The sequence below is a fragment of the Herpailurus yagouaroundi genome, unplaced genomic scaffold (genome assembly GCF_014898765.1).
Source record: "Herpailurus yagouaroundi ecotype Mexico unplaced genomic scaffold, PumYag 142, whole genome shotgun sequence".
NCBI lineage: Eukaryota > Metazoa > Chordata > Mammalia > Carnivora > Felidae > Herpailurus > Herpailurus yagouaroundi.
In genome coordinates, this window is record NW_024412397.1 from 28,542,884 (window position 1) to 28,566,883 (window position 24,000).

The 24,000-nt window shown below is 45.1% G+C and overlaps 1 protein-coding gene across 1 annotated transcript in view; it reads left to right on the plus strand.

Moving 5' to 3' along the window:
• EPG5 (ectopic P-granules 5 autophagy tethering factor) overlaps nt 1–20,516 on the plus strand; it is a 104,373-nt gene extending 83,857 nt beyond the window's left edge. The window contains exons 36-44 of the mRNA XM_040478933.1: nt 3,287–3,462; nt 6,342–6,527; nt 7,023–7,232; nt 8,174–8,318; nt 15,206–15,448; nt 16,349–16,565; nt 16,744–16,959; nt 17,999–18,113; nt 20,334–20,516. Of these exons, the coding sequence (XP_040334867.1) occupies nt 3,287–3,462; nt 6,342–6,527; nt 7,023–7,232; nt 8,174–8,318; nt 15,206–15,448; nt 16,349–16,565; nt 16,744–16,959; nt 17,999–18,113; nt 20,334–20,516 (1,691 nt within the window). The remainder of the gene's footprint in view (nt 1–3,286; nt 3,463–6,341; nt 6,528–7,022; nt 7,233–8,173; nt 8,319–15,205; nt 15,449–16,348; nt 16,566–16,743; nt 16,960–17,998; nt 18,114–20,333) is intronic.
• Nucleotides 20,517–24,000: the final 3,484 nt, after the last annotated feature.

Consider the following 24,000-nt stretch of genomic DNA (forward strand, 5'->3'; position numbering starts at 1 on the left):
CCTGTTTGTTGGTGCCCACCTTCACCCCAAACCCCCCTCCGGCCCTTTGGCTCCCGTGCTTCCTCCGCTCCAAGTCCAGGTGAAGGCAGAGAATAGGTTCCTTTCTTCCCCTGATCTGCCCTCTCTGTGAGGGCACAGGCCTTGGGAGACTCCTCATGCTATTAGAGCCCTGCAGAAGCAGACCCCTCGGCATGCAGCTGAGGCCTTGGTGTCCGTTCAGGACTTACGTTTCCTGGGCTCTCTTTGCTTCTGGCCACCCGCATTTGGCCTTGTTGTCTTCCGCTGTGTGTACCTAGCTATGCATTTTCAAAGATGTTTTATTTTACCTACTGTATCCAAATGTTTTATATTGGGAGGTTTATAAGGACATTTGTTCCACTCCACCCAGATTCTTGCGGTTGCCTCCTGTTTTTCTCATTCTAGTTTCTGTTCCTGCCTATTGAATAGATTAATTATTTCCTGAAAACAGTATTTATGTTCTATCATATTCATATTTCCAAACTTTTAAGTGTCATGTTTTAGCCCATCATTCAGATGTATCTGGCCCAGTGCACTTCAGCATTGTGCAATGGCTTCCTTATGGAAACCTTCCACTCCAGCCATACTGCTTGACACACTGTTCCGCCGATGTCCTTGGCCCTCCCCTCACTGTACTTGCTCATGCTGACTCCACTACTGGGACGAAGCCTCGGGTCCTTTATATTCTTCTGCACATGTTTTTGTACACACGTGTTTCTCTTCTGCCTCTGAATCTTCATAGTGCATCTTCATAGTTTGAGTCCTTCAGGAGCAGACACCGTGGTGGGGTAGAAGGCTACTTGGGATCTTTTTGGGGTGGTACCTGGGAAGATAGGAGGGAGAGGAGGAGCAGCAGTGGGCGAAGAACGCCTTCAGGGCCCGTGCAGGTGTAACACCTGTGAAAGGCGATGGGAAGGAAGAGCAGTGCCTCTGCCCAGGCGCAGCTCCGAGAAAGGGCTGGCCAGCCCAGCAGCGAGCGCCGGGCCAGGATTCCTCACGGAGTGTTCCCCCGGTGGGCAGAAGTGGCCAGCTCTGTGCTCAGCTGTTGGCTCCACTGAGGCACTGCCGTGAGTTCTGAAGGTGCCACGGCCCGATTGTCACGTGCCACTTCTGACTAGTGTACCTCTGTGGCTGCCGTGGCCTCTGTGGCCGCCATGTGTCTGTGTGGCACTTAGTCACAGACTTAATATGTCATCCAGTCCTTAAAAAAATGTGCACGTGTATAGAAAGATTTAGGTTCACAGCAAAATTGAGCAGAAAGTACAGCAAGTTCCCATATCCCCCCCCCCCCCCCGCCGGATAGCCTCCCCCACTATCAACACCCCCCACCAGAGTGGTACATTTGTTACAGTTGATGAGCCTACGCTGACACATCATTATCACCCAAAGTCATGGTGTATGTTAGGGTTCGCTCTTGATGTTGTACGTTGATTTTGAGAAATGTATGATGACACATACCCACCATTACAGTTCTGCCTACGCCCCCCCCCCCCCCCTAATTCTTGGGGAGAATTTTTTTTTTCTTTCTCCGTAGTTTTAGTTTTTCTATAATGCCAAATAATTGGAATCATACGTTATATAGCATTTCATATTGGCTTCTTTCACTTACTATTATGCATTTAAGATTTCTCCAAGTCTTTTCATGGCCTGATAGCTCATTTCCTTTCAATGCTGAACAACATTCCGTTGTCTAGATGTATCCATCCAGTATTTTTTATTGATCTTTTATATATATGCCTGATCTCTTAAAATTTTTTTTTTCTGACTCAACTGTAAGATGTAAGCTCTAGGCACAGAAACATTCTTTTTATCCCCGCAAGACTTGGGCAGTGCCGTAGGTTCAGTGTCTATTTGATAAGTATGGGTTCAATGAGTAACGCATGAAATCCTAATAGTACTCACTTTTTTGTTTTTGTTTTTTTTTGGAAAGATAGACTTCTGGCTTCTTCTTACCATCATCAAAAAGATTTGAGCATTAAATTATAATCACAAAGGCTGTATGTATTTGGTTTCTTAGTATAAGGGACAAGTACTCTCTTAGGCTCTTGCCTGTGTATATAAAGTAAGAAAGTAGCTTGGGTACAGGAGGGTACATGGCTAACATCAGGAATTGGTAGCTGAGTTCAAGGAGAGGAAACAGCACTGTGCAAAGCAGGAAGAAGTATTTTGTTGTAGCCTTTTAGTGAGGTCTTCTGAACCAGCTCTCTCCTTTTATTTGTGAGAAAATGAAGACCCAAAAAGCAAAATGAATTTATCTGAGCTCACAGAACTTAGGTGTATCTGGGCTGGAACTAGAAACTCAGTCTTGTCCTAAGAGATTACCTTTTAGACGTCTTGTACCTACATATCCGTACTTATTTAAACAAAACTATTTTTATTCACATTTGAACAAATGCTACTCTTACCTTGTCTTAAGAGGTTAAAAACATGTTAGTGTTTCATGATGCAGAATAAAGTAAGGATGCGAACCAAGGGCACAGGCATGTTAGAAATGATAAATTGATTGGTACCGTGGGCTGATGCTTATTTGTCATTTTTCAAAAGCCGCTATTAAGAAACATCATCAGGTTTCTGTTCTTGTTGTGCGTGGCTCTCTCTTCTTTGACTCCATTCGTTCCTTTTCATAAAACCAGAAAGTCTGAAAAGTTTTGTTTTAGACGAAACGCCGGTTACATTGCCATGAACTCTTGAGGGCACTGTAGTAATTGATACTGGTGATGATAATACTGAGTGATGATAATACTGAGTGATAACACAGGAGTGTCATTTTAGACTAACTTGGCTGAGTGACAGCAATAATCTAGTTTTACCGCACCAAGGGTTAAGTTTTAGTCATGTGGCACATTTCTTCTTGAGGGATATTAGATTCCTCCAGGGTGCCAAATGAGTAAGTGCCAAGGCCAGTGGCCGCGTATATGCCGAGGACAGCAGACTAAAGGGGTACCTGGAAGTGGTTGGGGTTATGCAAGTGTATTTGTGTTAAAAAGCCAAATAGTTAGAAGTTTTAAAGAAACACTGATCGCCCCTGCTTTCTCCCACATCCCAGCTACTTATTCCAGTTACCCAAGTGAGTAATTACATACCAGTCTTTGTTAGTAATTTGCCATCAGTTTTTTTTTTTCCTGACACATGAAAATCTTTGAAAGTGAGTAAATATAGAGAACCTTAGGTCTTAGACTTTCAGTTCAAATTTCTGTTTTGTATTAATTTGTTTATTTTTAAAGATAACCCCGAATGTCTTCAGCTGTGTTTTCCGTTTCAATTTCAGATAAGCTGTCGCCAGGTGATGATGGAGCCCTCAGGTTGCACCTGCTGCATTACTGTGAAGCATGCACAGCACCCAGAATGCCCGAGTTCATTCTGTACACTTTCCATAGTGCCTACCAGAAGCTCCCGTGGAGGGACCTGCACCCTGACCAGATGCTCATGGAGGCCTTCTTCAAAGTAAGCATCACTCCCCGTGGCACAGCCCAGCTTCTGGGCAGCAGCCTGTTCAATGGTTTTTAGCCACAGTTGCGGTGTGGGCTTTCTGTGTGCCTGTGTGGTGCTTGTGTGGAGCATGTGACTTCCCATGGAAATCGTTTCACTGTGTGAGCGGGCGATTGGAAAACACTTCTAGGACCATTTTTAAACCCAGAGAAAGATTTTGTCTGTCACATGGCTGTCACCCCCTAGATTTTAGTAATATTGTTCGATGAGTACATAGTTTAATGACTTCGTCATGCTCAATCTTGGTGTTTCTGGGTTTGCATATTTTTCTAGGATAGCATCACCAGACTTTCATACTGTTAAATGTTCTATTAGAGCAAAATGTAATTGGTACTCAAGCCATTAGTTTCTTTAAGCAGTTACATAAGGGAATAATGTTGTAGGAGATAGAAGTGCGTTGTAACGGCCAATGATGCATCATAATCATATAAAGACCTGAAATGACCTGGAAAAAATGCTAATCTGTGTGTGTGAGTTTTAGCAGTAGAAGCAATAGTTGTGAAAAACAGCCACAGTGGTGTTACTTACCAGCCAGGCAGTGTTGTTGTTCTTAAGTTTATAGTTTTCTTTTTTTTTTTGTTTGAGAGAGAGAGAGAGAGAGAGAGCGCGCAGGGAAGGGGAGAGGGAGAGAGAATCTTCAGTGGACTCCACACCCAGCGAGGAGCCTGATGTGGGGCTCAATCTCATTCATGACCATGAGATCACGACCTGAGACGAAATTGAGAGTCGGACGCTTAACTGACTGAGCCACCCAGGCAACCCTCTTATGTTGCTATTTTTAAAAACCTGTTATAATCTGGTCTTCTTAGCTTTTTACAGTCATTTCCATTTATTTATTCATAGTCACTAGCTCATTTGTGTTCACTCTTAACTTAATGTCAATTGATTACTGGGACACCCTAAGTGCTTTAATTACTGCAGGTCCACAGTGGTTCGCGGCAGTAGTGAAATGTACTGCAGTCCTTCTGTGCTGCACACGGAGACTCACCCGGGATGTTCTTGTCAGCCACTTGTCTGTGGCTGAGCAACAGGGAAAGCTGAGGACAGTTGTCTCAGAGATAAAAGGTTAGGAATGATTTTGTAGCTAGGTTTAGTATATGAGACAGGTCCTAAGTATGTATTTGTCACTGTTACGAACATGGAAGAAAATGTTTGTTTAAAGAGCTGTAATACAGCTTTAAGTAAGAGGGCAGCCTCAGCTGTGTGACAGATTAAACTAGAACAGTCTCTGAAGGGATGTTCTAGACTCTGTGCCTCTAGGAATTTTAGTCTAATGATAGATGACCCCGACCTGCCCAGAAGCTGGAAGCTTTTCAGTTCTATGTGTCTTGCTGGCCTTAGAAGGGATGTTTTTTGAAGGGTTTAGAGTGAGGTTAGAGGTTATTAGGAGGATGAAGAATCATTTTCTAAAAGGGAAAAGGATAAGTAGTTAGTATGATACAATGATGGTAGTCATGGGAGGGCATGAATCATTACCAAGTTCCATTGATTGTGATTTTTATAAATGGAGTAGAGCTTTTTAACCTTCATTTTGAACAGAAAAATTTATAGCCAGCCACATTTTATTTTAAACAGACTGTTGAGGGGCGCCTGGTTGCTCAGTCGATTGAGCGTCTGACTTTGACTCAGGTCATGACCTCGCGGTTCATGAGTTCCGGCCCCAAGTCGGGCTCTGTGCTAATAGCTCAGAGCGTGAAGCCTACTTCAGATTCTGTGTCTCCCTCTCTCTCTCTGCCTCTCCCCTGCTCGTGCTCTGTCTCTCTCTCTCTCTTAAAAATAAATAAACATTAAAAAAAATGTAAACAGACTGTTGAAATGGGCTAATAAGATAGAACTCTGACATTGATTATATACTTTAAAATATATCTACCATCCCTCCTACCAATCCCTAATGTATTTTAAATAGGATTTAACATTATGAAGTCATCAAAAATCACAAAGACTAATGTTGTGGAGATATTTTTATAACATAACATTACACTAAAAAGGCAGTATAAAAATTATGGACACTGTTATAGTAGGTCTAAAAGTAGAGTCCTAGGACCAGTAGTGTCTGTACCACCAAGAAACTTACTAAAAATCCAAATTCCTGCTCCCACCCTGGATTTAGGAAATATAAAATTTGGCAGCAGGGTCCCACAGTCTGTGTTTCAGTGGGTCTTTAGTGGGGGGGGGGGGGTCTGATGTATGATCAGCTTTAGGAACCACTGGCTAGTAGATCTCAGCCTTTGACCTGTCCTAGCACATCTGAGGGCTGTAATAGACTCCCCTGAACTTTGGTGACTGACCGTGGCAGTCTGGTTAGAGCTAGGGAAGGTCACTCCTCTCCTATTAAGAATTAGTGGAATAGAGTCACCTGGGTGGCTCAGTAGGTTGAGCACCTGACTCTTGATTTTGGCTCAGGTCATGATCCCAGGGTCGTGGGATTGAGCCCTGTGTCAGGCTCTGTGCTGAGTGTGTAACCTGCTTAAGATTTTCTCTCTCTCTCTCTCTCTCTCTCTCTCTCTCTCTCTCTCTCTCTCCTTTTGTCCCCTGCTCATGCACTCTCTCCCTCTCCCTCCCTCCCTCTCTCTAAAAAAAATAACAAAGAAAAAAAAGAATTCGTGGAATAAATAATGAACTCTAAATAAGGTGAAAAATGTACACATTCACTGAGCATGGAAGAAAAAATATGACAAATGTTAAGTCTAAATCTCTGGGGGAAGGATTTATAGATGATTTTTATAATCTGGGAAAAAAGTTACTTTCTAAAATACAATTTAGTAAACACTGATTTATACACATCTTCAAGATAGCTTAAAGCAAAACATTGATTTGAATTCATTTCCCTTTAGGTGGAACGAGGAAGCCCTAAGAGCTGCTTCTTATTTTTGGGGTCTGTCCTGTGCGAAGTCAACTGGGTCAGTGTGCTCTCTGACGCCTGGAGCCCCAGTCCTCACCCAGAGACGCGGAGCATGATTGTCTGCCTCCTTTTCATGATGATTTTATTGGCAAAGGAAGATCAGCTGGTAGACCAAGCAGTAAGTTTGGAGAGCCTGAGATGAAGACTTGGCAAGGCTTCCAAGATCCTCCCTTTCTACGAAGTTGTAGTTTTTCACTGGTTTCCCTAACACCTCTGTCGGCGTGATATCTGCTTGGCATTTGGGATGTGCCTTCAACTAGTGCCTGATTTTCTGGGATCGTTCCTAGTCGAATTCTGGATCATGAAGGGAGGCACATGGAGTTAGAATATAAAAATCAATTTTATCTTCCATCTCATTAATTGCTAGTTCTATGACTAGATCCAAGAGTTCCTTTGAAAAACTGGGTTCTGAATACTTACAAATCTTAAAGTGTTTTTGCCAAGACTTTGGTTATTACTTTCACTAGCACTTCTACTTGAGTAGATACTTCTTTGACATCTTACCTGTTCCATGCTGGTCATGGGCCCTCTTAGTGGTCACTCCATAGACTGGAGACATATTTCTGGGAAATGGGGAACTCCAAAACTAAAGGAGTGTGTGTTTTATTTTCAGGATTCACCTCTGCTGAATCTCCTTGGACAAACAAGCTCACTTTCGTGGCATCTTGTAGACGTTGTGTCATACCAGAGTGTGCTAGGTTATTTCAGCAGCCATTACCAGCCATCCGTCATCCTGGCAAAGGAACCTTCTGCTGAATTAATCATGAAGCTCCTGAGAGTGTCTGCAGGCCTTTCTGTTCCTACTGACGGCCAGAAACATCTCGTAAGTTGAGTGGGTGCTTTAAAAGGCAGAGTGTTCTTCAGGGTTGTAGTAGTGTAAGTGCTACTGAGGACAGGCTCAAGCCTCGTGATGGCTCAGTTAAAAAAGGTAGAGGAGGGGCACCTGGGTGGCTCAGTCGGTTAAGCGGCCGACTTCGGCTCAGGTCGTGATCTCGCGGTCCGTGAGTTCGAGCCCCGCGTCGGGCTCTGTGCTGCCCGCGCAGAGCCTGGAGCCTGTTTCAGATTCTGTGTCTCCCTCTCTCTGACCCTCCCCCGTTCAGGCTCTCTCTCTCTGTGTCTCAAAAATAAATAAACGTTAAAAGAAAAAAAAATTAAAAAAGGTAGAGGATGTATGTCATGGTGCACTTATTTTGTACTCCTAGAGTTTTTAGTTTTAATTATCTCTCTTGGTCAACCTTCACTTACAGCAGTATCATGGGCTAACGAGAGGGGTAAAAGGTTGGGGGTGGCAGCTGTTGGTTTAGGGATCTGGATGTCCTTGGCAGCAGAATGGCAGGGAAGTTATGAGCACGAGTTTGAGGTCTGACCAACTCCGGTCCCCAGCCCCCTGCCATTGTGACGTTGGTGTTCTCATCTGAACTGGAACTAGTAATACTTGCCCGTAAAGTGTTGTTGTGAGAATTAAATTAGGTAATGAACATAAAAGTGTTTGGAAAAGTTTCTGGCAAGTAATTAGTATAGCGTTAATGTTTTTATTAACATAGTGAAAAAGGAAGTGTTCTGGAATTCGGGAGAATGTGTGTTTTAGTGACAGATGTGCGCGTATCCCTAGACACAGGGTCGGTCCTTCGACACACACCTGTCTTTGTGTGGTCTCCTGCTCTGTTCTCTCTACCCGCTACCAAAGCAGTCAGAGCCGCGGCATGCTCCCCAGCACTTAACACTGCTTGCGTGGATTCATATGAACGCTCCTTTTTCTGTCAGGATGCAGTTCCAAAATGCCGAGCCTTCACTCATCAGATGGTTCAATTCCTCAGCTCCCTGGAACAAAATGGAAAAATCACCTTAGCAGCCCTAGAAAAGGAGATGTCTAAGCTCTTAGATGATATCATCGCCTTTAACCCACCTGGTAAGTGGCCACGGGCAGTCATGTATTTATTCAGTCGGTGAATCCCTGCGGTGTGTGAGGCCTCGTGAGGTCCGGGAGGCGGGCAGGATGCTTTCAGTTGTGTTCCCGGAGAAGTGATGCGCAGAGAGAGGACTGGCTCCCAGGGACACTGTCATTTCAGCACTGGGGAGGCACGAGTGCTAAGAACTTGAGGAGGGGTTCACACTGTCGGATGCTGGTGTGAGGTTAACTGGACTGAGGGCTAAGCTAGACGACTGGATTTAATGAGTGGGGGGAGCCAGAGATGGCCCGTGAGCAGCATTCCAAGATGCTTTGGCTCTTCCCTGTGGGCACTCCAGAATCACCTATAGACACGTGAAGAAATTGTGTGCAGAGAACTTGTGCTCCCAGCAGTTTGGTGGACTGGGTATCCTGACTGCTTCTGCTGAAAACAACTAAGAATGCTGGAGAAAATGTTTTTATGAAACCAAAAATGAAACTTATCATGGAAAATCTTAGAAGTCAGGACCTAAGTGGAGGAGGAACCTGCAAAGGTAATTGGAGTGCCGAGGCTGGCTTCTCCCATGAAGGCTTTTGTGGAACCTTCTTAGACTGGGTGGAGGCACTAAAGGCCGGGGCTTGCTAGTAATGGGATCCTAAAAGGAGCTCCTGTGCATCACCCACAGGATGGCATCTTCAGGACAAGGGTAGCTAGAGCTTAACCTGCCCCTGGGAGAGGAGGGCAAAGACAGTGGTATGTTTGACCTGGGTGTTGGGGCACATGTCTGTGTGGTGGGCAAAGAGCTACGTCTTTTTGAAAATTAGTAAGTATAAGTTGAAGCACATCTTTGAATTTGAAGCACAAATTCCCGCTACCTAGACTGTCAAGAGAAAAATTCCTGTATGTGGAAATTGAGTTCAAGTTGTTCTGGGTTGGCAGTGCCGTCAGATGCCTGGTACAAAGCAACCACAGAGCCACTTTGCAGAAACCTGTCTTCAACTCTGGCCTCAGAGTTCCAAGGAATATGAAATCCCAGTGGAAAAAAAAGTCATAAAACACATAAGGAAACAAGGCCCCACAAGCAAGTCAGCAGAAAATGACAGTAGATTCACACATATAAAGACTTAAGACACTGGAATAATTAATTAGCACAGTAAACTAGTATTTTTAATCTATGATGAAATAAAAGATTTGAAAATGTCAGTAAGGAGCAAGAAATTATAGAAATATACAGCTTTGAGAGAGAATCAGATATTCTAGAAATGAAAATATAAAAATTGTGATAAAAACTTGGTAGGCTCAACTCATCTGAAGAGAAAATTAGTAAGCCGGAAAACAAATATGAAGACAATGTCCAGAATGCAGACCAGACAGAGAAAGAATGTGGAAGTGAGGTTAGAGGGCATGGAGGACAGGCCGAGAAGATTTACCACATATCCAGTCACTCAGAATTCCAAGAGAAGAGGACAGAACTGGGGGGAGGCAGTAAGGAGCTGGAGAGGTAGCAGGGCTGAGAATTTTCCAGGGCTGATGAACGGAACACTCCTCGGATTCAGTAAACCCAGCAAATCTCAAGAAGGTTGGAGAGAAATTGACATCTGTACACACTGTGGTGACACTGCAGAGGTACCAGGGACAAAGGAAACAACTTTCACATGAAGGAAGGAAGGACAGATGGGCGGACACGTTCAAAGGAACAACATTTGCACTGACCGCCGATTTCTCAGTAGCAACAAAGGAAGCTAAGACAGTGGAGCAACTCGAGTGTGCTCCGAGAAAATGACCGTGACCTGGAACTGTCACCTTAGAGATACGGTCTTCAAGGGTAAGGATAAAATAAAGATATTTTCACTGACAATGGAGAGTGTCCCAAAGACATCACTAAAGGCAGTCTTGAAGCATGTTCTTTAGGTAGAAGAGTGATCACGAATAAAAAGGATTGGATTGCAAGAAGGAAAAGTAAGCAGAGAAAGTGGTAAAATGTGGTTAATATGAACATAAACTGCCTGTGGAAAGCTACAGTCAGCATGCATTTAGGGGCTTAAAAAGCAAAAGCTGAAATTAAACTATATGACCACGAGTATATAGAAGTGAGGAAGGAGGTTGAGTTAAAAGCATTCTAAAGTTTTAGTATTGTTCGAAAGGGTCAACAAATTGATTAAATTTATACCTTGATGAAATGTGAATGTTGACATTTCTCAGATGTTCGCTAAAAGAATAGAAATAAAATGTATAATTGCCAAGTTAGTGGAAAGAGATAAAAAGGAATGGCCAAAATGCATTTAGTCCAAAGAAGGCAAGAGAAGAAGCTTGGAGAAGGTGAGAAAAATAACCAAAACGAGGTGGTAGAGTTTATGTCCGTAAATGTTAATGGACTGTTTAAAAGACAGAGTTTGTCAGACTGGATTAATAATGCACAACACCAGCTCTAAGCTGTTTATAAAAAGTCATACAGGGGCGCCTGGGTGGCGCAGTCGGTTAAGCGTCCGACTTCAGCCAGGTCACGATCTCGCGGTCCGTGAGTTCGAGCCCCGCGTCAGGCTCTGGGCTGATGGCTTGGAGCCTGGAGCCTGTTTCCGATTCTGTGTCTCCCTCTCTCTCTGCCCCTCCCCCGTTCATGCTCTGTCTCTCTCTGTCCCAAAAATAAATAAAAACGTTGAAAAAAAAAAATTTTTTTTTAAATAAAAAGTACATACAAAGCATAGGCTATACAAAGCTTTCTAGAAGGCAGTCATAGCGGGCAGTTACTAAAATAGAAAGCTGGCATAGCTTTCATATTAGACAGATAGATAGGACTATATGGCAGAAAGCATTACAGACCCAGATGATCTCTAGGGTGTTTTCCTGCCTTGAAGTTGCATGACAGAAAAATAAATAAATAAAAAGCATTAATAGAGATAGAGTCATTGGAAATTGATAAAAGTTTTCATATACCAGGAAGATACAATAATGATAAATGTATTTGTACCTAATAACACAGTAGGGACTACAAATACCTGAAGTGAAAATTGACAGAATTAGGAAGAGAAATGTGAAAGTCATTCACAGTAAGAGATGTGGCCACACTTCTGACAGTAATTAATTAAAGAAGGAAAATCAGTAAGGCTCTAGGAAGTCTGATGGCCCAGCTGGCTGTAGTGCCCATGCGGAGGAGATGTGCCCTGTAAACGCAGAACTCACGTGGTGTCAATCTTGCCCGGCACGGGTAAGGAACCTCCCCACTTGTTCAGTAGAAAGTCAGTTTCCACCAATCCCAAAGGACTGGTGTGGAACAGACCACACACATTTTAACCACAGTGCAGTGAACTTAGGAATCAGTAGCAAAATATAATCGCGTGCTGGAATTAAGAAGCAAACTTTAAATAACTGATGACCAAAGAAGCAATCATAATAGAAATTAAAAATATTTAGAACTGGATACAAAACCAGAATGCATCAAAACTTGTAGGATGCAGCTGCAGTGGCACTTAATTGCTTGGCCTTAAATGCTTATATTAAAATTTTAAAAAGATGAAGGTTAGTAAGGTAAGGATCCAGCTTAAGAGGTTATAAAAAGAACAGCAAAATACAACTAAAGACTGTGGAAGGGAAGAAGTAATAATCCAGAGAAGATACGTAGGAAGAGACTGAGGATGAAGAACAATGAAAGTAGCCAATACAGGCGTTGGTGAATCTAAATGAAATGTGAGTGTCTGAAACAAGAATAACAGTAACGCCTCCCTGGGTTATGGCACCAGTAGGTTAAAGCCCTTGCATGGTCTGAGAGTCAGTTAACATCAGACTTTGAAAACTCAAGAATGCATGTGTCATTTGTAAGATAACCACCATAAGAATGTTGAGTGTTTAGCTTCCAGACGAAAAGAGAAAAAGTACAATAAGATATAATGAAAGGAAGTAAAAGAGAGAAAAAGGAATGTGGAATAGGAGGAATAAAGAGAAGATATATCAAAAGATAATAGACTCTGTTACATCAGTAATTACATTAAATATGAATGACTAAAATTGTCACACTGAATAAAGGAAGGAAGAAACAGATGACCCACTAGAAAAAAATGAACAAAGACCCTTGAATTGACCCTCCACAAAAGAGAATATCTAAATGACCAGTGTATCTACAAAAAGGTGCTAAACCTTGTTAACAATCAGGGAAAATATCGGGGTGCCTGGGTGGCTCAGTCGGGTAAGCATCCGACTCTTGGTTTCAGCTCAGGTCATGATCTCACAGCACGGAGCCTGCTTGGGATTCTCTCACTCTCCCACTCTCTCTGCCCCTCTCCCGTTTATTCACACACGCATGAGCATACTCTCTCTCTCTCTTTCTCTCAAATAAGTAAACTTTAAAAAAATAATCAGGGAAATACAAATTAAAACCTTAGAGACATATGATGACATATCCATTAGAATGGCTAAAATTAAAAAGGTTTCAATACTAACTGTTGGCAGCTATGTAGATCAGAGTAACTCTCGTGTGCTGCTGATCACAGAGTATATTGGTACAACCTTTTTTAGAAGTTTGCTATGATCTACTGGTTTGCGTATCTTACGACTCAGAATTCTGCTCCTAGAATATTCTAAAAGAAATGCACCTGTGCCCTGGGAAATATGAACAGTGTCTGTAGCTATGCATCTAAGGGGATCCAAAACCGAAAAGAGCCCATTTGTTCAGTAGAAAGGACAAATTGTTGTATATTTGTATAATAGAATACAACAGTGAAAATCTGCCTCATCATGGGTGAATCTCACAAACTTTTAAATATTTACTTAAATACTGTTTGAGAATAGGTGATTGTAGTGTACTATGCTGGGAAGCGTAGTCATTTAAAGCTGGTGTCACTGAGCAGATTGGAATTGGTGAACAAGAAATCAGTTGAAATTTCTCGAACATATCTGCAATATAGATTTACCATACAGGGCATGTAATATGGTAGTCAAAAATAGAGATTCTGGAACCAAACTGCCTGCTTTATCCACTTGCTAACTATGTGATCTTGTAGAAGTTGTGTAACTTCATCTGCAGACTGGGCATAATAATCGTACCTGTCTCATGTGGATAGTGTAAGCACGGAATGAGTGTATGCCTGGAGCTGTAGCATTGGTCTGGCAAGTCAGTAACTCAGTGAATGTTAAAAAAGGAAAGAAGAAAATTACCAGACTGGAGAGGCTGTTTTAGAATTGATCGAATGGGTTTAGGCCCTGAAGATTAGCTAATAGCTGGCCAAGCACAGGAGAGGAGGGCTTTCTAGAAAGATCTGAATCAGAAGAGTGATGGGATCAGATCTGGTTTTTCAGAAAACATTTGTTGGCTATGTTGATGATGCATAGGGAGAGGCAAGGGTGGGATCTATTAGGAAGTTTATTGTAGTAGTTTTTTGTTCCTGTGACTCATAATTAAAAGGCAGATTCAAATTAAAATTGCTATTGGACTGAAATTCATAGATAATGCCTTAATAAAGAATACCTGTGGGGTGCCTGGGTGGCTCAGTTAAGCGTCCAACTCTTGATTTCAGCTCAGGTCATGATCTCATGGTTCATGAGAGCCCTGCGTCAGGCTCCATGCTGTCAGATTCTGACAGCTAGGGATTCTCTGTTTCCTTCTCTCTCTGCCCCTCCCCCGCTCGTGCTTGCTCACTCACTCTCAAAATAAATAAATAACCTTAAAAAAAAAGCATCTCTACCCATAGAAATACATGAAAAAATAGGTATTCATATATAGGTTGTTTCTAAAACCTTTGTTTTTGAAGTCCTTGCTTGATAATAAGTAGGAGTGTTGTTGTTTTTTTAATGTTTATTTATTTTTGAGAGAGAGGGAGTGAGCAGGGAGGAGGAGAGAGAGAGGGAGAAAGAATCCAAGCAGGCTCCACGCTATCAGCACAGAGCCCGATGCAGGGCTTGAACTCATGAACTATGAGATTGTGACCTGAGCCGAAATCAAAAGTCAGACGCCCAACCTGACTTGCCACCCAGGTGCCCCGATAAGAAGTAGGTCTCATGGTAACATTAAGTTAGGGTTTATTCAACACTTGTGAGTGGGTGAGTTTGGTTTGATAGGTGTGATGAGTAAGACCAAGACTCCCCTACTTTCATTGATGTGAGTACCGAAGCCTTGTGATAAGAAAGCCCTAGTTCTAGTTCAGTAAGAATTTTTACCTAACTCAAGGAGAGCTAGAAGGAGCTGGCAATAACCGTGGCCTGTTGGATTGTCTTTTCCATGAACTCCCGGTGAAATGTTTTCTATTTGGGGATGTGAAGAAGGAATCCACCTCAATAACGTTTTTGCAGTTCTCTTGTATAACGAATTTGCTTTTTCTCGTCCTCTGTTCTCATCTCAATTTTTTGGAAAGACCCATTATATTGCCCATCTGTCCACTTTTCTTACTGAAAAAACAAAGAAAGAAATAAAAACTGCTTAAGTGAGGAGTTCTTTTGAAAAGGTTTAAAAAGGTTTTTCTTTTCCTTACTTTTATATTTAGTTTTAAGGAATAACCTCTATTCCTTGTAAATCACTCCAGAATATCTACAGCTTTGGCACTGGTGAGTGGAGGTACTGTTTCTAGACAGTTTACCAGGTGGCTTTTGAGATCTGTGAGCAAAGTCTGGACGATAAAGTCTAAGTAAGCATGTTCTGATAAATAATTTAGTCTTTTACCAGCTTGATGTCTATTTATTGAAGTATAGCTCAGCCGCCTCCCGTAACCAGGGATCTCTCAGTGGTTCCTCCTTTGCCCTTACGAAGTACTGATGTGCTGCATCCTGTCCTTAAAAGCTACACCCCATGCAGAGTGTTCCTTCTGGTCCTTCAAGATCAGTGACCAGAACTGTAAAGTGTGCCCCGGAGTGTGGCCAAGATCGGGCACGTTGACATCGCCATTCCTACAGCCACTCACGATGTGTCTGTGCTCCCCTGCAGACATGGACAGCCAGACCCGCCACATGGCACTCAGCAGCCTCTTTATGGAAGTCCTGATGATGATGAACAATGCAACTATTCCAACGGCAGAGTTCCTCCGGGGCAGTGTCCGCGCCTGGATTGGGCAGAAGGTGCACGGGCTGGTGGTCCTGCCTCTCTTAACAGCAGCCTGTCAGAGCCTGGCTTCTGTCCGCCACATGGCTGAGACGACGGAAGCCTGCATCACTGCCTACTTCAACGAAGGTACGAGGCTCTCTTTAGGATGGTCTTTTCCAGGGGAGAGTAAAGCTTTCTCAGAAAGATGTACCTTTCTGAACCCTTCCAGTGAGCGATTTGTTTGTTAATGTAGCTGATGTTTCACAATGTATTTTGTATTGTCCACAAAGATCTGCAGTTAGTGTGAGAACCTATGGCCCGTGTCTGTTAGTACAGTCCTGTTTCATTGGAGGGAACCTCCAATTCATTCACAGAGCCAGAGGTCAGACCGGCTCTTTTATGGGAGGCAGGTCATGTAAAGTCACAGGCCTAGCCATGATCTTCCAAGAGTATTAGAGCAAGAACAATGCATGTCCCTGTGTCCCCCCATGGAAGGTGCTGCACATGTCACCATCTCCCCACTGTCATTCCCCCAAGGAATTGAGAACCACTAGGATAACACTCCTGCTTCAAATTCATTCGGGTTGCTAAAATCAAAAAATTTTTTTTCAGTTTGTGAAACAGTTTTAAGGATTTCTGTTGAGGTATGAGTCAAACCAAGCCCTGAAAAGTAGAAATACTTCTGTCAAATAGAGTAATAATAATTTCCTTGAGAAAAGCATATTCACAACCCACTTAAAAGGTATTAGATGAAGTTAAAACCCTTAGGTGACTTGGATAGGCAGTACCTACCTGTGATTTTAAGGTATTAAAAGGGAGAGAAGGGTGATTCTGACCTCTTGCCCTCTAGCCGTGGATGGGCACTTAGCGTGAGGACTTCCCAGTCTATGCCATGAGGCACGTTTCACTTGTGTGGCCTCCAGGGCCCACGCGGGCTTGACATGAAGCCTAAAGTGAAGAGGCCCATTCCAGCAGGTAAATAATGTCATTCTTGTTTTCATCTTGCTATCTTCCCTTGTTTTGTTTTTTTGTTTTTTTTTTTTTCAGGCTCCCTCAGTCAGAATTTAGGATGGGGCCCCATTCTGGTGTCCCTCCAAGTTCCGGAGCTCACCATAGAAGAATTTCTGCAGGAGTGCCTGTCCCTCGGCAGCTACCTGACTCTCTATGTCTACTTGCTACAGTGTTTAAACAGCGAACAGACTTTAAGGAACGAAATGAAAGTGCTTCTCACCCTGAGCAGGTGGTTGGAGCAGGTGTACCCCAGGTATGTTGGCCCTGTGGCTGCTCTGTCCCTGTCACTGTGTTAACACGCTGGGCTGTCAGCCAAAGCTTTGAAAGTACCAAGTGTCCCCCATACTTAAAATTCAAATGTGGAATTTCAATTAAACAGGAGCGGAAAGAAGCCACCTCTAATTGTGTTTTCCTCCTGGGTCCCCCCCCAGCTCCGTGCAGGAAGAGGCCAAGCTGTTTTTGTGGTGGCACCAAGTCCTGCAGCTGTCCCTGATTCAGACAGAACAGAGTGACTCGGTCCTGATAGAGTCTGTCGTTCGAATTCTGCTCATGCTTCAGAGCAGACAGAGCCAGCTGGCCGAGGAGAGGCTCAGCTCCGGAATTCTGGGGGCAATCGGGCTGGGCCGGAAGTCGCCCCTGTCCAACAGGTAAGCAGGCGCCTGCCACTGCTCTTCCCACTGGGCCTCAGCATCTGCCCCTGCTTGGGGACTGGGATACTTGAGTAGGCTTTTTGACTTCAGGGCTAGGTCCCCTCATAGATTAAGGGGGGAAAAAATCAGCTTGATTACATCTTTATATATTACAAAACATGTTTATTTTTTGTAAACAACTTTGTTTTCACATTTAAAGAATGTTTTCTTAGTAATATCTCTCGTTGTATTTTGACTGTGTAACCTGACCACACTACTGATTTCTTTCTGGCTTTGAGCCAGCGATGGTGTGTAAAGTTAGGTTATAATACCCCAGTTAGTTGCTTCACTGCCTGTACTTTGTCAGGGCAGCGCAGGCCCATGAGGGACTCAGTCTCCTAGAACTGTGACTCGCGATGAGTTCAGGTCAACTGATGAGAGGGATAAGTAATGAGAAACAAGTCTAAGTTTTAGTTGCTGAAAATTGCAAGGCATGGAAGAATTTGCCACTGGCCTCCAATTTTTTTTTTTTTTTTCAACGTTTATTTATTTTTGGGACAGAGAGAGACAGAGCATGAACGGGGGAGGGGCAGAGAGAGAGGGAGACACAGAATCGGAAACAGGCTCCAGGTTCTGAGCCATCAGCCCAGAGCCCGACGCGGGGCTCGAACTCACGGACCGCGAGATCGTGACCTGGCTGAAGTCGGACGCTTAACCGACTGCGCCACCCAGGCGCCCCTCTCGTTCTTAAGTTACTGAGTAACTTCCCAAATCCATTTTCCTGCACCAGTTTTTACATTCACACCAGCAGTGCCTGAGGTTCCAGTTATTCTACATGTTTGCAACAGTCTGAATGTTAGTTACGTTTTTTGGGCAGTGATGATGGAAAGGAAGGTTAAGGCTCCTTCTTGGTCATACTTAAGGTTTTCCTGCAGAGGCTAGCAACAACATTAGGTCTGAAATGTGTTTATCTTGTTTTTAAAGAGAAAATGTGGTATTTATTTTAAAATATTTACTTGAATCGTCATTTACTTCTGACCTCTCCGTGACGCCGAAGGTTCCGAGTGGTTGCTCGAGGCATGGCCGCCTTCCTTTCGGTTCAGGTTCCTTCCGAGGATCAGATCCGTTTGAAGCCTGGCTCTGAATTACATCTGACCCCAAAAGCTCAGCAGGTCAGTAAAAACAGCTTTACAGTTAAGGGTCGGAGTCTTTTCGGCGGGCCTTCCCGGGAGGCGAGGGGCGGCAGCCGTTGTCCTCACACACGGCGGCGTGGTTCGCTGTCCGTAGCTCTGTGCTGTGCTCTGCATGCTGCAGGTGCCTGCCTCAGATTTTAAACCAGTTTTTGTAGGTGCGTGCCTAGAGCACTGGAAGTGCCGTTGTAGAAAAAGCAAGGCCATGGGCAAGCCAGCCGGTCCAGGGTCGAATTGGTTCTGATGAATGGGATTGTGACCACGTGCTGGGGGCCGGGGACTGGCACAGAAGATGGGGCCACAGGAGACTGACTAGGTTAGTTGAGCTTTAACTTGGAACCAAGGAAGTCGTTCTGATTTTGTGAGTCTGGGGGTTGACCCCTATTGGCTGATGTGGGAATAACCAAAACACATGGACACAGTGGCAGCTGTGAGAAATTATAGTTTGTTCTAAAAACGTGGGAGGCCACGCGGCAGTGGTCCTGTCCTCATAGGTATTTTCACCTGTAAACAGGCTGGCCGTGTACAGAGGGGTCTCCTGTAAAACAGTGGCCAGCATTCCCGAGTGCTCACCGGAGGCACTGTTGTGAGTTTTAACTCACTCGATATTAATGAGTTAACGTTTTAGCTCGTTTAATCCTCATAAGAACCCTGTGCTGTAGGAGCTGCTGTTATCCTGGTTGTGTGCTGAGGAAGTGGGGCCGAGAGGGGCAGGGCTCAGTGACTTGTAAGTGCCGGCTGGGGCCTCACCCCGTCTGCGCTCTACAGTTCTGTGTCTGGTGGGCGCTCACACCCCTCGCTCTTCGTCCTTTGTGGCCTTGTGATGTCCAAGCCGGCCACGTGCAGGGCGATCTCTGGGTTATTAAGAGCAAGCATCCAGCGATCCAGGCAGCAGGTTCTTCACAGGCTTTTTGGTTTATACAGTACCCGATGCTTGTCGCCAATTGACCTGACAACTGCCGTTTGAGTCCCTAATGTCATATATGAGCCATGTAGGAACTGCCACACGTGGGCAGGAAATTCTCCCGAGGGCCGACTGTGAAGTGGGCGTGACACCCACATATATTCGAGAAGTCTGATGCTCTCCTGTGGCTACCAGGTCTCCCGGGCCTTGCCTCTCCACCTTCATTCCCTTATGTGATGACTCCTGCCTGCCCCCCATTGATGCCTGTTCTCAGATTGAACTCCCTCCACCCAGCAGTCAGGTTGGGAGCCACATCCCTTCAGTTGTTCATTTTGGCTCTGACACTACTGTCTTCAATCCCCTGGCAGTTTATTTCTAAGCTGCCAAATTATTTACCATCCTCAACGACTTCTCCATCCTTGTTTACTGACCTGAGCATTGATCTGCATTTGATCTGCATTCTCTTGTGCGGTGGCCCCCATATCTGAGAGGGGACGGTGTGGGGTAGTCTGTGGTCACGTTCAGAATCCTGGGGGTGGATGACCGGTGTAGCTGGAAAACAAAGCTCTCCCACACCAAGAACCGCTGTTCTGATTTTGTTTTCTCCACATACAGTCTTCTTCTCCTTTCCTACTATGAAGGAAAGAAATGTTAAAATTGTGGAATTGAAGAATGTTTTTCTTTATTCCCGAAGAGAGGCATGGGAACACCTTCACTGTTTCTGGCGGGCAAAGCTGAGGAGCTTGATCTGTACTTTATGCTTGTTGACCGATAGAATGATCTCACCCTCAGCAGCACTTAGGCACTGGTTTCTTTTGAATTGCATATAATTAGACAGTTTAATATGACGTGATTTGGTAATCTAAGAACAAACCCAATAGCAAATCAAAATCTCACAGTAGCTGGTGCCTGGGACTTTGGTTTGGGTTCTAGGAGGAGAGGCAGCAGGAGATCGGTGGGGAGGGCTCTGTGCCGGCACTGGCGGGAAGGAGGATGAGGCAGTGGGCCGGCCTGGCCTGGCTGCCACAGTGGCTTTCTGCGGGGAAGCTCCGTTGGAGAAACAGCACAGCCAGGAGGAGGGAAGGCTGGGTGTGGAGGCTGCTGAAGCCAGAGAAGCTTGGGTGCTGGCTTCCTTCTGCTGTGGTTCATCAGTGCCTGACTTTGGGACTTCTACTTCCGGTTCCCTAGGCTTCCCTGAGGCTCGCAGTTGCACCAGACGATGGCAGGTGTGCTGCACCTGCGGGGATCACGAACTATACATCTGTGTGGTTAACCCTCCCGTCTTCTGTGTCTTTCAGGCTCTGAATGCTCTTGAATCCTTGACATCAAGTAAGCAGTATGTTGAATACCAGGATCAGGTATCACAAGCTGCACAATTTATAAAGCATCCTGGCCATTGCCTCCAAGATGGGAAAAGCTTCCTGGCTCTTCTTGTTAACTGTCTCTATCCAGAAGTGCATTATTTGGACAACATACGATAGTAACACCGAGTCTCTCAAAAAAACCTGTTGCTGTTTATGTTTACATTTAACTTTGCTGTTGCACAAGTAACTTTGCTCAGTCTCACTGCAGAGCTCAGTTGGGCCAGTGAGTTCGTTGACTGAGAGGCAAGTCGGGAGGCACTAGATAATTCTGTTGTGCATGCGCATGTGTGTATGTCTTTGTGTGTGTGTGTGTGTGTGTGTGTGTGTGTGTGTGTGTGTGTTTTCTTAGTTCTTGAAACTTCCCAGGGCCTTTGTAGTTTTTATGTTCACCCCACTGGAGAAAATGAGTCCCACTTGGGCACAGAGCCATTCAGCTGCTGGATCCCCAGTCACCTCACAGGACCCCCCACGGGGCTCTGTTGTATGTCTCCATTTCTGTCTTCCCTGTTTTATTTAAATCTCAAGACTGCTGTGTCAGATCTAACTGCTTTGGGGATCATGTAGAACCCTCAGTTTTGAACCTCATTTGTGTTCTTTCAAAGTAAAACAAGCTTTGAAAACTTCTGCATTTCTCAAATGTGGGGAAATACACCAGCTTCAAAGTATTATTTCCCTCAAAATGGAGATAAGAATGCTGAATTAAAGTGAGGCATTGTCTGAAATGTGGCCACTTGATCCTTGATTGTAGCGGATGGCAGAGATGGTGACAAGTCCATTTCCATCCAGCTGTGGTCCTCATGAAGAAGGAGATGTCCATGTAAACCGAGGGGGCACACAGGTAGCATGTGATGAGCAGACTGTGTACAGACGTGTTTCGTTTGATCCCCGTGGTGGAGAGTGTGGTCACTGTGGACATATGTGGACATAGTGTCAGGCCTACCCCGGCCCATTCCTGCATTCACACCGCTTCCTCAGCCCCCGTGGACATCAAAGTTTGCACCTCTTGATAGACAGCAGGTTTGAAATCTGAAGGCCTTGCTGTCTAGAGAGAGAGAGTCTGAGAACTTAATGCTCTGTATTCTGCTTGTTTCTTCATTCCACATTTAAGCTCAAATGAAGTTAGACACTTGTCCGTGGAAACTTGACTTTTCCAGTAGCCATGTGCCTTCTGTTGTTGTTCACCATTCACTCGCTACCAGAGCCTGTCTGCTGCCTTGCTCTGTGGCCAGCTTCTTGCTCTTGTCATTTCCACTCCCGGCATGAGCGGTTTGACTTCTGCCTTCCTAATTCTCTTGGCTCGAAATTGATTTTGTTCACTCAGCTGGCAGAATATGTCTTCTGTTCATGGATTAATTATAACCCGAGGATATTTATCTAACAGTGTCTGAACTGAGAGCCCTCAGCAGGGGGAAGCGGGATAAAGGTTAACGGAGTGATAACCTCTCTTCAGATCTCCTCTTGGAGTGCTCCCCCCAACATCTGGAAATGTGCGGGAGCCTGTTCTCCCATTTTGAACTTGTTTAGTTGCACAGAACACATCTGCTCCACAGATCAAGATTATCCCTGTGAGCCTCCAAGGTTGTAGGCCACAAAGCATCCCTCTCAGAGGGCACATCACAGGGCTCTCCTTGGTTTTGCTTTTCTCCATTTTCAAAATCAGTCAGCCTCCCTGTGCTGTGTTAAGAAAATGTCATAAGCTGTGGGCAGTTCAGTGGCCGATTTGGCAACAAAGATTTCATGACAGAAGTGTTTTGTGTGCTGTTTTCTGTGAGGAGGCTGTAATTATTGATATCCTAGAATGTGAAAATTTTGAGTGACAGTCTCCATTTTAAAGAAAATTATGATTCATCTATTAATTTTCAAAGCTTTGTAATATTTATAATGTATTTGGTCTGTAAAAATTATAAAAAATAAAATCAGTCTTTGGTTGTAGCTGGCAAGAATATGAATTTTAGGGGTATTTCAGTTAAAGTTAATGCAGAATGTTATGCCCAGTGTCCTCTGTTCTGATACTGGAACTTGATTATCAGAGATGGTTGGTGAAATACTTCCTCTCTGACTACTTTGTGCTTAACAGTGGAGGCCTCACTCACCACATAGCCTCCTTGGAGCGTCTCGAGGCTGAGGAAGCGCTTTAAAGATGCTGAGATAGTTCAGAAGGTGGCAGCACTGCTATAGCCTTCTGGGGGCAGAATAGAACAGCCAGCCCTTGGCTTTCAGGAACGATGAGCCTTTGCTGCCAAAAACAGTCGGCCTCCGGAGAGCGCAGGGCCAGGTTCAGACACCCTTACCTGCGGTGCCACATGTGATGCCTGGATCAAGCCAGACCAAGGCCGCCCCGCGCCGAGCAGTGTTGGAGGCGAGCTAGCACCGACCTTCCCTGCCTGTGCCCGTTGGTGGCACCTGGCTCCAACAGGGACGTTGTGACAGGTGCCTCCCCTGCATCTGCACTCATCTCCCCACAGCTCACAGAGCTCGGGTCCGAGAGGCACACTTGACCTCCCCCGTGTCCTGGCTCCTGCGCCCGACTGGAACAAGGGGACAGGGCAGAAAGCTGGAAGGCACAGGCCGATGGGGAGGTTGTGCTGATTTGTCCGCTCAGCCTGATGGAGGAGCCAGGACCCACCCGACGTGATCCCAGAGCTCCTGGGCGTGCAGAGAACATCATGATCAGTTTGGGGCTCAGTCACATCTGCCCCCTGGGGTGGCCTGAGTCCCTCATTCTGAGGCTGGGCGAGCCTCTCCAGAAAATGAAAATCCCCCGAGTGGGCTCACTTCACCCTAACCAGCCCCATTCCTCCCGCTCAGTTACTAAAATCAGCGCATCCAGGGGGCACAAGGTAGGGTGTTCAGTTCATGCCCTTTCTTTTGAATGAAGGTGATACACAGTTTTCTATTGGGTTTTTAATACTAAGGTTAATTATTTCCTCTGGAGCAGGAAGCAAATGCTGTAGAATCATGACTTTTAAAGTTCATCTGGTCCCACTTCTCACTCAGCAGGGACCCCCAGCCCTGCTCTTCCAGCCAACCCCCTGCCTCTCCTCCGCCCTGTCCTGTGGCCAGTAGTCCTGCCCCTCGTGGACAAGCCCAGGTGGGCATTGGCTTTATGTTGTGCCAGAACTGGCCTGATGACATTGGTCATGGTTCGGCTGCAGCTGGCCAGGCCGGGGCTCCTCTGCTACTCTAACCGATCTTCTAACATTTTCAGACCTCGTCACCCACCTGACCCCACCGGTCCACCTCTTAGTCTTCATGCTAAATGCTCAGTGCCTTTAGTTGGTCCTCTTCCCCCACGATGTCTGACAGGGCTGCTGTTTGGGGAAAGTGCCCAAGTTAGCCCATGTTACTCCAAAAGGGCCGTGTCCATGAATACCAGGGCCGGGGCTCAGGGGCACAAACTTGAGGTGGCAGTCACCCGTAGTCACCAAAAGAGTATGCTTCCTTCTGTTTTGTGCCCTTGGCCTGATCTCTGTCCCGGGCTTTGTCACACCAGTGTGGGCCAAGCAGTGACGTTGACCCCCTGGGACATGTGGATGGCATCGGCTCTCGGCGGCTGTGCCCTGTGGTTCGCACATTCAGTTAGTGGCGAATTCAAACTCCA